Source organism: Uranotaenia lowii, chromosome 1, assembly GCF_029784155.1.
Source record: "Uranotaenia lowii strain MFRU-FL chromosome 1, ASM2978415v1, whole genome shotgun sequence".
NCBI classification, from domain to species: domain Eukaryota; kingdom Metazoa; phylum Arthropoda; class Insecta; order Diptera; family Culicidae; genus Uranotaenia; species Uranotaenia lowii.
The window spans coordinates 49,738,321-49,754,063 of NC_073691.1; the positions used below are offsets into that span (position 1 = coordinate 49,738,321).

Sequence of the window (15,743 nt, forward strand, 5' to 3'; positions counted from 1 at the left end):
AGCTATCAAAACTTTTCGCGAACCTAAAACCGCTTCAGAGCTCCGTAGTTTTTTGGAGCTTGCCTCTTTCCTTGGACCACACATTCGCAACTTCTCCGATTTAACAAACCCTCTCTGGGCCGTAGCAACGACAAAATCTTGGAATTGGGGGCCATCACAGGCGAAGGCTTTCGAGGAAACAAAAAAACACATCGTTCAATGCACCACAGCTCTCGGATTTTTTTCTTATAAAGATAAAACTATCCTTTATACCGATGCCTCTCCAAACGCTTTAGGAGCTGTACTCGTTCAGGAAAACGAAAACGGTATCGCGAGGATCATAAGCTTTGCGTCGAAAATGTTGACCGAAACTGAAAAAGGTACGCGCAAAACCAGCGTGAAGCGTTAGGTGCAGTTTGGGGCGTAGAGCACTTTTCGTACTTTTTATTCGGTCGACATTTTACATTAAGAACAGATGCCCAAGGAGTAGCCTTCGTCCTCAACCGGTCGCGAGAAAATACCAAACGAGCACTGACGAGAGCCGATGGTTGGGCCCTCAGACTAAGTCCGTATAGTTACACTGTCGAATATATCCGGGGAAGAGAGAATATTGCTGACCCATCATCGCGATTATACTGCGGAAACGATGATCCTTTCGAAGATAACCACAGCCCTTGGGAAATTGCTACACTACAGGTATCTAATTTTGGGTTCTTAACAGAAGAGCACATCAGAGATGCCACATTGATAGATAATTTGCTCCAAAAAGTAATCGTTTCTCTTGAGTCAAATGTGTGGAATAAAGAAACAAAAGGTTTCAAAGCGTTAGCTGGGGACTTATCAGCGCAGAACGGAATACTGATCAAAAATGGTTGTGCAATTATTCCATACTCGCTTCGAGAAACGACATTAAATATAGCTCATTCAGGACATCCTATGACGGCAAAAATGAAGAGCATTATGCGTAAGCGAGTTTGGTGGCCGGGAATGCCCACAGATGTCGAGAAATGGGTTCAAGCATGCCAGGTATGCGCTACCAACGGGAGACCAGAAAAACCAACTCCGATGCAGCGTAGTTTTGCCCCAAAAACTGTTTGGCATACTATAGCTATTGATTTCAATGGCCCCTACATAAAGTTTGGTGGAATTTCAATACTAGTAGTCGTCGACTATTGCTCTAGATATCTAATCGCAAAACCAGTACAATCAACCAGTTTTGATCACACCAAAAAGATCCTCGATGAAATTTTCGATAGGGAAGGCTATCCCCAAAATGTAAAAAGCGATAACGGACCCCCGTTCAATGGGGCTGAGTACCGGGATTATTGTTCCCAGCGGGGCATCAATTGCATATACTCGACGCCTTACCACCCACAACAGAATGGGCTCGTCGAGGGGTATATGAAAATAATCAATCGAGCGATGGCAGCGGCAATTAGCAAAGGAACATCTTATATAGAAGAGATACGAAACGCGGTACAGGCGCACAACGCCGCAGAGCACAAAGTTACAAAACTTCCTCCTGAAGAAGTTTTATCTGGTAGACGAATTAGGAGACGGTTGCCACTTATGTGCCCGGGAAAATCTGAATTTGATGACAAGCAACTTGACGAAAGGGATCGCAATTCTAAACTCCAGGGAAAACATACTGAGGATGCACGTCGTGGCTCAAAAATTTGTTCAGTCAAGCCTGGGGATATAGTCATTCTCGAAAGGATGATGCGAGCCAAAGGCGAGAGTCGATTCGATCCTAAAAGATACACGGTATTAGAGGAAAGAAATGGTGATCTGCTGCCTAGCGACGAGACAGGTCAAACCTTGAAGCGCAACGTTATTCACACTCGTAGGGTTCATGAGTGGAAGGTATTCAATCAGGTACCTTTTCCTTGTCAATCGGCGCCAACATCGACAAATGAAACTCCTGTACAAGGCAGGCCATCGCGCGAAAAGAAAACTCCAACCCACCTGCAAGACTACGTACGAATCTGCGAACATGAGGCAAACGAACGTAGTCAATTTTCCGCCACACAGCAGCTAAAATGAAAAAGGTATGATTAATTACATGTTATAGATAAACATTACCATATTTATGTTGTTTTGTTTCCTGTTTTTAAGCCCTCCGGAGTGAATTTTGCTACTTTAGCGGTGATATCTTTCCTACATAATCTGCAACAATCTTCATGTCAACATAAACAAACAAAGTTGGAAAGATACACGATGAAATAAAGTTACCCATTAGTTGTTAATTTTAATCTAATTTTGAGTTAACTAAAACCCACTGACACGTTAAACTGAGATACTGAAACAAACCAATATTAAATACTCAGATTGCAGTTTGAGCACAGGAAATAAAAGTAGTTGTTAGATACAATTTATGTTTATTTTAATGAAATCGAACTATGAGAGTTATGTTGAGCATCGGCGTGTAAAAAAAAAAAAAAGAATTATGTTTCCCCCCTTTTTTTTTCCTTTTCTTTTTTCGGGAGGAAAGGGAAGATGTGGGATACCTGTGATGAGGAATTATAACAAATCATGTTCCATTATCGAACATTCCTAACAGTTTAAACTGGCAACACGATTTGCCAGCATTTCATGCATATCTCCAGTTCTCTCCCCATCCCATCCTCACTCGCACCAGCCATTCAACTAGCCACTTCGTCGTTCATCGTTTCGCTCAACAGACGTGCCACCTTTTAACGGGAAGCTACCGCAGGTAAGTCTTCGGACCTGGTCAGGGAAAATCGGATTGTCTCGTTGTTTCCAACCACAACACCCTCTGCACCTCAGGGACGGTCCCACAATTATGAGTCTTGTTGCCGTCTAGAAACTCGAAGAAGCCAAAGAGGAGAATCGAATTCGTGCTGTAGAAGAGGAAACAAGCGTACACATTCAGTTAAATAAAGGACACTCATAGCAGCCAGAGTCGTGTAAAACCTACTATACGTTCTATTCGCGGAGCTACACCAATGTTATCACGTGTGAAGTTGGAGCAGTAGATGTGGATCTACTCGTTGATTCGGGATCAAATGCCAACCTTATTCCGGATTCAGAATGGGAACGGTTGAAATACGCCAAGGTCGTCGTATGCAAATGTATCAAAGGTAGCTCCCGAATCCTCAGAGGCTATGCAAGCAACTCGCCTTTGCCTATCATCGGAACATTTGTAGCAAATGTTAAAGCTGGAAGAAGTTCGGACGTGGCAGAGTTTTATGTCATCAAAGGAGGACAGCGGTCTTTACTCGGCGACAGTACTTCCAACCAATTGGGACTCCTCAAGGTTGGTGTTGAGGATTCAGGGGGTAGTTTACCGCTTGTGTTCGAATCGGAGGGTTTACTTTCCGTTGCTCTGCCAACGGGACGGAAAAGTAGCACCAAGAACGGGGGACGATCAATTTCATCCACTCCACCAGCAGTGGTTTCGTTGCTTGCTGCTTCTCTGCTAACAGGTCGGGAGTCGGACAATTTCGCTGCACTGAATTAGTCCGCACACTACACACAGCACTAATTTCGCTGTTCCGGGTTTCGGATGTGCTTTAGAACACAAAAGACGACCGATTTACAACAAATAAAACACCACTTTATTCTACTATTACTCGACCGACAAAACAAACAACACGCGAGCACGGAGCTGATGTTGCCACTACGAGAATTTATTTTAACTGATTTATGTTGTCTTTGTTGTTGCTTTGATCAGCTGGTTGGTGAGTTACCGTGTCAAAACAATTCATCCGGTAACTCACTGTTATGCTTTTTCTTGTACTAGGGTTGTTCACTTTTTTATCTTTTACAATTATTGAAAATAATTAATGGAAATTTCACACACACACATAAACTATAGGTTTGGTCACAAACATTCCGGCCACCTTGAAATGGCACGGACATTTCAACACTTGCTTCGGTATCATTGGGGAGCCTTCATCGGTTTCCTTCGTCTTCGACTACGTGGACCAACAGGACGCATCATGGCACCAGGGGAAGCAGGAGGAGCGATTGGAACTGGGCGGTACGAACACCATCTGGAGCTTTGTTTTCTGTGGAACAAAGAGGATCCCAGTAGACCAACAAACATACAAATAAAGGATTGGAACCGCAATCACCTGGTGCTTATGGTTGTCATACAGGAGCTAACTTAGAGTGTAGCTCTACTCATATAAGCTGCGACCACCGGCTACTGCTTTCAATCAGCCGGTGCTAGGAGTATTCGATGGGAGGGGATGTCCACCACACGAAGCCGGAAATGATGAAAGGCGACCTCACTCGGAGCGTTGATTTCTGCGGAGCAAGAAGGAACCCAGTAGCCCAACAAACAAAACATGGGGATATTGGAAATGCAATCACCTGATTCTCAAAATTGATATACAGGAGCTAACTTAGAGTGTAGCTCTACTCATTCAGGCTGCAACCGGCGACTACTGGTTCTGGGAGGTCCGCAATATACAGGCGGAGACGACGACAAGTGGTTCTGGGAAGCAAAAGGGAACCAAGTAGACCAACAAACAACGTTTAAAAATATTGGAACCGCAATCACCTGATCCATGAAATTTCGTACAGGAGCTGTCTTAGAGTGCAGCTCTACTCATTGGTTGTTTTCAGGAACTGCGGTGACCGGTTCTCCAACGGGCTGCTCATCAGCTGGATTGGGTTCGGGTTGTTCTGGTACGGGTAACAGAGCAAGTTTGTTGACACACCTAGAAACGACATCTCGCTTCGCAGTGCGTAAGGTGACCACTCGTACGACGCCGTCTTTCCCAGGATGAACGGCTGTGATGATCCCTAGTGGCCATTGGGCTGGCGGAAGCAGATCGTCTTGGATGATCACCATTTGGTTGGGCTGGATTACAGTTGATGGTCTACGGTGCTTGGTGGCTCGGGCTTGAAGCTGCTGCAGATATTCTGGGTACCATCTACGCCAGATTCGTTGGAACCGTTTCTGCGTGAGCTTCCAATGCGACAGTTGATTGTCCGGAACAGTTGCGACGTCTTCTTCGGGTGGAGATCGCAGGCTTTCACCGACAAGGAAATGTCCAGGTGTCAGGGCTTCTAACTCGTCGGATTCGGTTGGCATCGGAATCAAGGGTCTGGAGTTCAGACACATCTCCACCTCGGCTAGTAACGTCGTCATGTCTTCGTAGGAAATGTTGGAGTGGCCTATTTCTCTCAATAGATGGTGCTTCGCTGATTTCACTGCTGCTTCCCATAGACCTCCGAAATGGGGCGATCGAGGTGGTATGAAATGCCACGCAACTCCAGATTCTGCACACCAATCCAGGATGTTCTTGCGTCCTCCGTGTTCGGTTTTCAGCATCTGGTAAATTCTGTGCAACTCGTTGTTTGCACCTCGGAACGCAGTGCCATTGTCGCTGTGGATCTCGTGGGGAAAGTTTCGGCGGGCAGAAAATCGGCGAAGAGCAGCGATGAAGGCCGGCGTGGAGAGATCAGACACCAACTCGATGTGAACGGCACGTGTGGTAAAGCAAACGAAGATGCAAACGTATGCCTTCGTTGGGCCTCGGTTACGGACGAGAGACTTGATGTAAACTGGTCCGCAATAGTCCACACCAGAAACGGCAAATGGTCTTCGGGGCGCAACACGGGACGTAGGCAAATCTGCGATACTTTGCTGGATCATCTTTGGTCTGCATCGGAAACATTTGTGGCACTCATGGAATGTGCGGCGCACTAGATTGCGTCCACCAATGATCCAGTACTTTTGACGGATCGTGGCGAGCATTAGTTGTGGGCCGGCGTGAAGTAAATTCCCATGATAATACTTCGCCAACAGTTTTGAAAGTGGGTGTTTCGCGAGCAGAACAACTTGATGTTTCGTAGCTTCCGGAACGGTTGCGTTGGCCAGAACTCCTCTAATCCGAATGATTCCATCTGATTCTAGTTTTGTACGGATGTACTTCAACTGCGATGAAGACGGAAGACGACCGGACGATGCTAGAGTGGCTAACTCTTCAGGAAAACACTGTTTCTGGGCAAGACGACACAGTGTCAAATCTGCTTCTTGCAGATCGGCGGTGGTAAGCGCTTGGAATGGGTCAATTTTCGTCTTCCGTGCAGCTGCTTTCAACAAGCGGAAGTATCGCATGCAGTGAGCGATGGAGCGCCTGAGTTTTTGGTAACTGGAGTACATTCCGAAGATACGATCTACAAACTCGTCATCCTTCACGACAGCTGGAAGCGCGGCAACTGGAACTCTCATTTCACTCGTCGAACTGGTTTGGCAGGCTGACAACTCGGTTCGTGGCCACTGCGAAGGCGGTAACTGGAGCCATGGAGATCCAGTCCACCAAAGCGGATGATTGACGAGCTCAGGCGGACTTATTCCACGGGACAGAACATCGGCTGGATTCGATTCTCCGCGAACATGCATCCACAAATCTACATCGGTCGAATTCTGGATCTTAGACACTCGGTTGGCCACAAATGTCTTCCAGCGATTGGGCGGTGATTGTAGCCACTGAAGAACCGTCGAGGAATCAGTCCAGAAGAACATTTCGGCAGGCAACTTGAGAGCACGGTTGACCTTCTCCGATAGGCTGACAGACAGAACGGCTCCACAAAGTTCCAAACGGGCAATGCTATGGTGGCTCTTCAGCGGGGCGACCTTCGACTTCGATGTCAGCAATACGACACGGACGACTCCATCACATTCCGACCGAATGTAGCAGCCAATGTTGAGGATTCAGGGGGTAGCTTACCGGGTTCAAATGATCGGAGGGTTTACCAATTGCTGTTTGTTGGTACAGCAATAAACACCAGCAGCGGGTACACCCAGGGGCGGTCGATTCCTTAGCGCTATTGGTTTTGTGGTTCGCTGCTTCTCCACTGCCGACGGGTCAGGAGGAAGGTTTTTGTTGCACCTAATTCAAGTCCGCACACAACACACAGCACAAATCCTTCTGTTCTGGGTTTCGGATGTGCTTTAAAACACAAAAGACGACCGATTTACAACAAATAAAACACCACTTTATTGGACTTAATTTTACTCGACCGACAAACAAACAATCAAAGTACGGAGCTGATGTTGCCGCTACGAGACTTTATTCAGACTGACTTATGCTGACTTTGTTGTTGCTTTGTCAGCTGGTTGGTGAGTTACCGTTTCCAAACAGTTCATTCGGTAACTCACTGGTATGTTGTTTCTTATACTAGACTGGTTCAATATTTTAAGTTTTAACATTAATACAAATAATTTAAAGAAATTTAACATTTAACAAATAATTGAATCTAGGTTGTGTATGGTGTTACTTTTCGTTACGGTATAGGGACAGGTATTGAATTCTAGGTTTGGTTACAAACATTTCCGGTTCGAACAATGTTGAGGATTCAGGGGGTAGCTTACCGGGTTCAAATGATCGGAGGGTTTACCAATTGCTGTTTGTTGGTACAGCAATAAACACCAGCAGCGGGTACACCCAGGGGCGGTCGATTCCTTAGCGCTATTGGTTTTGTGGTTCGCTGCTTCTCCACTGCCGACGGGTCAGGAGGAAGGTTTTTGTTGCACCTAATTCAAGTCCGCACACAACACACAGCACAAATCCTTCTGTTCTGGGTTTCGGATGTGCTTTAAAACACAAAAGACGACCGATTTACAACAAATAAAACACCACTTTATTGGACTTAATTTTACTCGACCGACAAACAAACAATCAAAGTACGGAGCTGATGTTGCCGCTACGAGACTTTATTCAGACTGACTTATGCTGACTTTGTTGTTGCTTTGTCAGCTGGTTGGTGAGTTACCGTTTCCAAACAGTTCATTCGGTAACTCACTGGTATGTTGTTTCTTATACTAGACTGGTTCAATATTTTAAGTTTTAACATTAATACAAATAATTTAAAGAAATTTAACATTTAACAAATAATTGAATCTAGGTTGTGTATGGTGTTACTTTTCGTTACGGTATAGGGACAGGTATTGAATTCTAGGTTTGGTTACAAACATTCCGGCCACCTTGAAATGGCACGGACATTTCAACACTCGCTTCGGTATCATTGGGGAGCCTTCATCGGTTGCCTTCATCTTCGACTAAATACGTGGACCAACAGGACGCAGCACGGAACCAGGTGAGCAGGAGGAGTGATTGGTACTGGGCGGTACGGACACCATCTGGAGCTTTGCCTTCTGGAACAAAGAGGAACCCAGTAGACCAACAAACATACAGTAAAACGATTGGAACCGCAATCACCTGGTGCTTATAGTTTTCATACATGAGCTAACTTTGAGTGTAGCTCTACTCATAAAAGCTGCGACCACCGACTACTGCCTTCAATCAGCTGGTGCTAGGAGTATTCGATGGGAAAGGATGTCCACCACACGAAGCCGGAAACGATGAAGTGCGACCATCGGAGCGTTGATTTCTGCGGAGCAAGAAGGAACCCAGTAGCCCAACAAACAAAATAAGGGGGTATTGGAATTGCAATCACCTGATTTTCAAAATTGTCGTACAGGAGCTAACTTAGAGTGTAGCTCTACTCATTCAGGCTGCAATCGGCGACTACTGGTTCTAGGAGGTCCGCAATGTACAGGCGGAAACGACGACAAGTGACACCATCTGGGATTTGTTTCTGGGAAGCAAAAGGGAACCCAGTAGACCAACAAACGAAATGTAAAACTATTGGAACCGCAATCACCTGATCCATAAAATTCTGTGCAGGAGCTGTCTTAGAGTGCAACTCTACTCATTGCGGATTTCCAGGAACTGCGGTGACCGGTTCTCCAATTGTTGACCACGTTCATCAGCAGGATCATCTTCGGTCTGCTTCGGAAACACTTGTGGCGTTCATGGAATGTGCGGCGCACTAGATTGCGTCCTCCAATGATCCAATGTTTTTGAAGGATCGTGGGGAGCATTAGTTGTGGGCCGAGGTGAAGTAAATTCCCATGATAATACTTCGCCAACAGATTTAATAGCAGGAGTTTCACGAGCAGAACAATTCGAATAATTCCATTTGAATTCAGTTTGATGCGGGTGTGTTTCAACTGCGATGAAGATGGAAGGCGACTGGTCGATGCAAGGGTGACTAACTTCTCAGGAAAATCCTGTTTCTGGGCAAGACGATACAGAACGAAGGCTGCTTCTTTCAGATCGGCGGTGGTTAGCATCATGAATGGGTCCTTTTCCGACTTCCGTGCAGCAGCTTTCAACAAGCGGAAGTACCGCATGCAGCAACTTCCATGGGACTTCTCCGACGCTTCCGAGATGAAATGCAAATGGTAAAAAGTGGCATTGGCGGAAGACACGTAGCGAGGAACTTGGATCGTAACGGTTGTATCTTGCGTGCTGTGAAAATCCTTCCAATCAGCTTGGTACGACGCTGGTAGTGGGAATTGGATACGAAAACGGTGCAACGTCGTTTCCCAAACAAGTCCGAACGTGGAGACATCCTGATCGTCCTGCAGGCTGTGGATTGCGGATACAGCCAAATCTTCTGGAGGAATACCACGAAGCGCTTCAGGAACATTGGATGCCCATTTCTTGAGTGGTAAACCGGCAGAAACAACTAGAGCAGATGCCTTTCGGCGGAGTTGAACGGCAGAATCGACATCTTCGGCACCAGTCAAACAGACGTCGACGTAGAAGTCACTCTTGAAAACTGGGGTGGCAACAGGAAAACGACTGACTTCATTCTCAGCGAGGCGTTTTAAGGTGCGGGTGGCCAAAAATGGCGAGTCGTCCAGGTGCAGTTGTATTTGGCGGTACATCTTTTCAATGTCGGCTACGAGTGCGATTGGGTGGGTTCGGAAGCGCATAATGATCGACAGTAGATCGTCCTGGATAGTAGGTCCCACCAACTGCGTATCGTTGATGGAGTAACCGGTTGATGTCTTGCACGAAGCGTCAAAAACAACACGGACCTTGGTGCTTGTGCTTGACTCCTTGAAGACTGGATGATGTGGTAGATAGCAGTGGGGGACAGAGTCGTCTACTGGATCAGTCAACTCGATCATGAGGCCCAAACGTTCGTAGTCGGCCATGAAACAAACGTAGGCTTCTCGAGGGGCAGGATCTCGCTTAAGTCTCCTCTCTAGACCTTGGAAGCGGCGCTCGACGATGGATCTTGGTTCACCAACACGTACCAGGGGATAACTAGTGAGTGGCAATCTAACAACGAAACGACCGGACGAATCGCGAGTGGTGGTAGCACTGAACACTTCTTCACACTTTGTTTCTTCAGCTGACAGAGCTTGAGACGGCAACAGAGATTCGAGTTCCCAGGACCTTTCGATGGATTGTTCTAGGTCTCGATCGATGGTCGTACGATGACATAACCGGGGAGTTTCGGAGGAATTTATTGGAACCGATCCGGATACAGCCCATCCAAACACAGTCTCAACTAGAGTCGGCATTTCAATGCCGAGGGAAATCTTGCTGCCACTGTGAAGTTCGTGGTACACTTCTCCGCCCACAATGAGGTCAATGTCCGCAGGAATGAAGAAGTATGGATCAGCCAGGTTGACATCGGGTATTTTCCAAGCAGCAACATCAATGTCCACAGTCGGTAGGCAGACTGTTGGCCTTTTCAGGATCAAGAAATCTAGCTCCGTTGCATACTTGGATACAGTTGAACGAATCTTCGCTGTTAACTGGCGCTTGATCTGCTTGGATGACTCACCAATCCCTGAAACGGCAATGTCAACGGTAGAACGGCGGAGATCGAGGGTGTTGGCCAACTTCTTCGTCATAAAACTGCACATACTAGCGGAATCAAGTAGCGCTCGAGCCGGAATTTCCTTTCCCGTACTGTCAACCACCATAAGCATAACCGTTTCTAGCAAAACTGTACTGGTTGATGCCTGAACAGTCATACATACTTGTTGGCTCGAAGTTGATGGTTGCGGATCTGCATCTGTAGGGGCGGTACTGCGCTGCGGAGCTGGTAGGGGCGAATTCGACAATAACGACGTTGGTTCCGGCAGCGAATTGAAAAAGGTGGCCTTGATTGCATCGTGGAGGAGAGAGTGATGCCTTCCGTTGCAGAAACGACAAGTGTGTCGAGAGGAACATGTTCTTGCTAAATGTCCAAAATTGAAACAATTCCAACACAAACGATGCGATGTAACAACTTGACGACGGTTGTTGGGAGAGAAACTGGCGAATTTCCTGCAGCGAAACAGATGGTGTCGTTCCGAACATACAATACACGGCGGTGGATCAGGTTTTGTATCCGACGCAACAGGATTGGCCACTAATCGGTACTGCTTCTTCGGTTGGGATCCCGTCATCCTCGTTGGCATCGTTTGCAGGTAGTGCTGCTCCTCTGAGACGATCGTCTTCAGCATCATCGCTCGAGAATACAGGAAATCGATCAGCTCTTGATAGGTGATGTTTCTAAGGTCGCTCGTTTTTTCCTCCCAGGCTCGAAGAGTCGTTGGATCCAGTTTGTAGCACAGTAGGTTCACTAGTGGAGTATCCCAGTAACCTACCGGCTCACCCAGTTTAGCCATGGCCTTCACATGGCGGTCAAAATCATCTGTCAACGTATGAAGATCCTTTGAAGACTCTTTCCTTAAAGGTTGAATGTCGTACATTGCCCTGAAGAGCTGTCGTTTCAAGTACCGCTGGTTATCATACCGCTTCATTAACGCTTCCCAAGTGATAAGATAATTGTCAGCCTCAACGTTTACGGACTCGAAAGGTTTCTTGGCTTCGCCTTCCAAACTCTGAAGCAGGTACTGAAGCTTTGCAACCGCTGGAACATCTGGATTCAAGTGTACCATGGACTTGAACGTGTCTCGGAACGACAACCATCGCGAAAAATCACCATCGAACCTCGGCAAATCTATTTTGGGCAGGCGTAGGTGAAACATAGCTGTGCTGGTTGCTGCGGTCGGCTCTGCTGATGTAGAACTGTTCAACCTTTCCGGGATGTTGTTCAACAGGAATGCTTTCACCTCACAAAACCTTTCTTCGATGGTTGATCTCTCAGCCAAACGCATTTCAAGCCGATCTGGTCCATCCCACTTCTCGATGACGGTTTGCGTTTTCTGGAACTGGTCGTAGATCCGATCAACTAGATCTTGTCGAACTTGAAGGCGCCCAGCATCACGATCTACGTTGAACTCTCTCGTAAACCTTTCAACATCCGATAGATTTGTCAGGATGGCCTTGCGACGAATGATAGCATCCTCCACTCTTTCGTCTGACTTGGTTTTCGGCATATTGAAAAACACTGACACTTGCTACCACCACTGTACGATAACGAAAACACAGCACAAAAAACGAAAACGAAATCCTTCCCGAACCGATGTACTGGTTTTTAACACGACGGCGGAAGTGTAAACCAATCGAACGATTAAATCCTTCCCGTCGCGGATTTACACTTCGACGCGACGAAGAATGATACAAATCGTACGATATAATCCTTCCCGTCGCGGTGTATCAAACTTAACACGAAACGAAACCGAGAATTGTGTGTTAAAATCGACGAAAGAATCCTTCCCGACGCGACACACAATTCTTTCGCGAAGACTGCCACCCACTCACACCCAATCGCATATAATATCAATCAATCCAATATAGCCAATATAAGCCTCAGGTGCAAAAGGACTGAATTCGCCAGAAAATGCTAAGTCCAAAACTTAATTGCCAAAAATTAATTAATTTTGTCTTTCCAATTTTTGCTGACCGGTGTAAAGCATCAGCATAGCAGCAGATAAAATTTAACAGCTGTTGGCGGCTTTGTGATGTTGGCTTGGCTTGGTTTCTTTGTGCGCTTTCTTGGTTGCTCGAACAATGCACAGCAATAAAAGAGGCAATCAAAATGGCCCAACTTGATGCAGCCAGCGCGTCGAATAAGAAAATGGTGTACTCACCGCTACCTTCCGTGTGGGGAATTCCTCCGATCCGGCTCGAAGGACCAATGTTGAGGATTCAGGGGGTAGCTTACCGGGTTCAAATGATCGGAGGGTTTACCAATTGCTGTTTGTTGGTACAGCAATAAACACCAGCAGCGGGTACACCCAGGGGCGGTCGATTCCTTAGCGCTATTGGTTTTGTGGTTCGCTGCTTCTCCACTGCCGACGGGTCAGGAGGAAGGTTTTTGTTGCACCTAATTCAAGTCCGCACACAACACACAGCACAAATCCTTCTGTTCTGGGTTTCGGATGTGCTTTAAAACACAAAAGACGACCGATTTACAACAAATAAAACACCACTTTATTGGACTTAATTTTACTCGACCGACAAACAAACAATCAAAGTACGGAGCTGATGTTGCCGCTACGAGACTTTATTCAGACTGACTTATGCTGACTTTGTTGTTGCTTTGTCAGCTGGTTGGTGAGTTACCGTTTCCAAACAGTTCATTCGGTAACTCACTGGTATGTTGTTTCTTATACTAGACTGGTTCAATATTTTAAGTTTTAACATTAATACAAATAATTTAAAGAAATTTAACATTTAACAAATAATTGAATCTAGGTTGTGTATGGTGTTACTTTTCGTTACGGTATAGGGACAGGTATTGAATTCTAGGTTTGGTTACAAACAGTTGGGTTGGATGCGTACCAGGTTTCGAGTGAGACAAAACCATTTTCTAAGATCGAAGATATCCAAGTGCAAATTCATATGGACCCGAATGTAAAACCGGTTTTCCAACCCATTCGACGAATCCCAATACCGCTTGAAGAGGCCGTTAACCGGAAGATGGAGCAGCTACTCGTTAAAGATATAATCGAGGTGAAGCAAGGGCCAGCATCTTGGGTGTCTCCTCTTGTTGTCGTTGGTAAGTCCAATGGAGAACCTAGGATTTGCCTGGACCTCCGTCGCGTCAATGAAGCGGTTCTTCGGGAGAGATTTAAACATTGGATGAGCCACTTCGTCTATCGACTAAGAAAGACTCGAAGTTTGAATGGTCTGCGCGTCATCAGATCTCATTCGACAGTATCAAAGCTGCAATGACTGAGGTTCTAAGTTTAGCGTTTTTCAATCAAAATCACAGAACTACAGTGATGGCGGACGCCAGTCCGACGGGTCTTGGGGCATTATTGCTTCAAACTGATGCGGAAGAGAACAGCCGAGTGGTTACTTGTGCTTCGAAATCTCTTACCGACACGGAAAGACGGTATTGCCAAACATATAACGAGGCCTTAGAAATAGTTTGGAGCGTAAAACGGTTTCAAGTATACTTATATGGCCGTCAATTTGATATTTTAACCGATTGTAAAACGTTGGTTTACTTATTTACTGTGAGATCCCGACCATGCTCCAGAAATGAGCGTTGGGTTCTCCGACTCTATGCCTTCGACTATTGTGTGACTCATATTTCGGGAGAGAAAAATCTGGCCAATGTCCTTTCACGGTTGAGTACCTTAACACCAGTTCCTTTTGATACGGGGGAAGAACTTTTTATTAAACAAGTTGCCTTATCGGCTGCAACATCCGCTGCTCTTCAATGGTAGGAATTGTAGAAGCAACCAGAGAAGATCAGGAGCTTCAAGAAGTCCTAGAAGCTATTGACAACGGGTGTATTGAACAACTAAAGCCATCGTTCCGGGTAATTGCCAATGAGCTGTTTCGACTCGGAGATATTCTACTACGCACAGATAGAATTGTCATACCTAGTTCGTTGCGTGAGAGGGTAGGATTGCTCATGGAGGACATTTGGGAGTCCGGACAATGAAGTCTCATCTTTGAGGTGCAGTTTTGTGGCCCAAAATGGATGACGCGGTGGAGGCGTTTGTTGAGAAATAACGCGGTTGTCTTTTAGTTTCAACTCCTGATCCTCCACAACCTTATGATTAGAAAGGAGATACCAAACGGTCCATGGGAAGATATCGCGATAGACTTTCTTGGACCACTACCCAATGGGGAAACTTTGTTTGTAGTTGTAGATTACTACAGCCGATATGTAGAAGTCTGTGAAATACAACTAATAACTACGAAGCAAACAATCGAAGGGTTGATTAAAATCTTTAGCCGTTTTGGAGTGCCCCTTACCATTCGAGCTGACAATGGTTCACAGCTCAGCGGAAATTGTGAAGAATTTAAATCCTTCTGTGAGGAGTTTGGCATCAGGCTAGTTAATACCATTCCGTACTGGCCTCAACAAAATGGGGAAGTCGAGAGGCAGAATCGTTCTATCCTGAAAAGGATGAGAATGGCGCAAGAGCTGGGCCAGAACTAGAGGCAAGTTCTTTGTCAATATAAAAAATATATTAGCAGCAGAATCGCTACAGTCGGAGGAACCAAACAGTCAACAGCTACAACCATCAGTTGGTTCATCATCATCAAAAGAACAGCACACGCGTACAAAGCGTGCAGGAACAGAACCTGCTAAATTTATGGATAACGTTCCACATTAACAATAAACTCAAATAAAACTAAGGGGGGGATGGTAGGGTCTAGATAGGTGCTATACCCAAGTAAAACTGATAGTTTTATTGGACTCCTTAAGTCCCATATAAATCAAAACTTTATCTAGTAGCCTGGTATAGAACTTTAAATGTTACTTGAGAAACCATTCAGAGAACTAATGTCTTATCCCTTGCATGTGAAGTATCCTACCCCTATACTAAAGAAGAGGAGAGGGAGAGAGGTTAGCGGATGGAACGGAGGGTAGTTGAAGCGAGATTCTAGGTTATTTCTGTGCTGTAAATCGGAGTAAAATCCCACCCACAGCAACCCTTACCACACCTATCGACTCGGGATTTTAGCCGAGCGCCGAGTCCCCGAACTTACAGAAAATTTGAATTTGAGTTCTCACTTTTTTAAATCAACTTTTATGTGGTATTTGGATTAAATCCTCATGCG

General features: G+C 45.8%; 2 protein-coding genes across 2 annotated transcripts; both read right to left on the reverse strand.

The window, feature by feature from the left end:
• Positions 1-4,555: 4,555 nt before the first annotated feature.
• LOC129759932 (uncharacterized) lies at positions 4,556-6,481 on the reverse strand. The gene has a single exon (XM_055757510.1). The coding sequence runs from the start codon at positions 6,479-6,481 to the stop codon at positions 4,556-4,558; it is 1,926 nt and encodes a 641-aa protein (XP_055613485.1).
• Positions 6,482-8,653: 2,172 nt separating this feature from the next.
• LOC129759943 (uncharacterized) lies at positions 8,654-12,151 on the reverse strand. The gene has a single exon (XM_055757522.1). The coding sequence runs from the start codon at positions 12,149-12,151 to the stop codon at positions 8,654-8,656; it is 3,498 nt and encodes a 1,165-aa protein (XP_055613497.1).
• Between the last annotated feature and the right edge of the window lie 3,592 nt (positions 12,152-15,743).

Bases quoted from the DNA above. Each gene is read 5' to 3' on its own strand.
- LOC129759932 (XM_055757510.1), bottom strand. From the start codon at position 6,481: ATGTTCTTCTGGACTGATTCCTCGACGGTTCTTCAGTGGCTACAATCA.
- LOC129759943 (XM_055757522.1), bottom strand. From the start codon at position 12,151: ATGCCGAAAACCAAGTCAGACGAAAGAGTGGAGGATGCTATCATTCGT.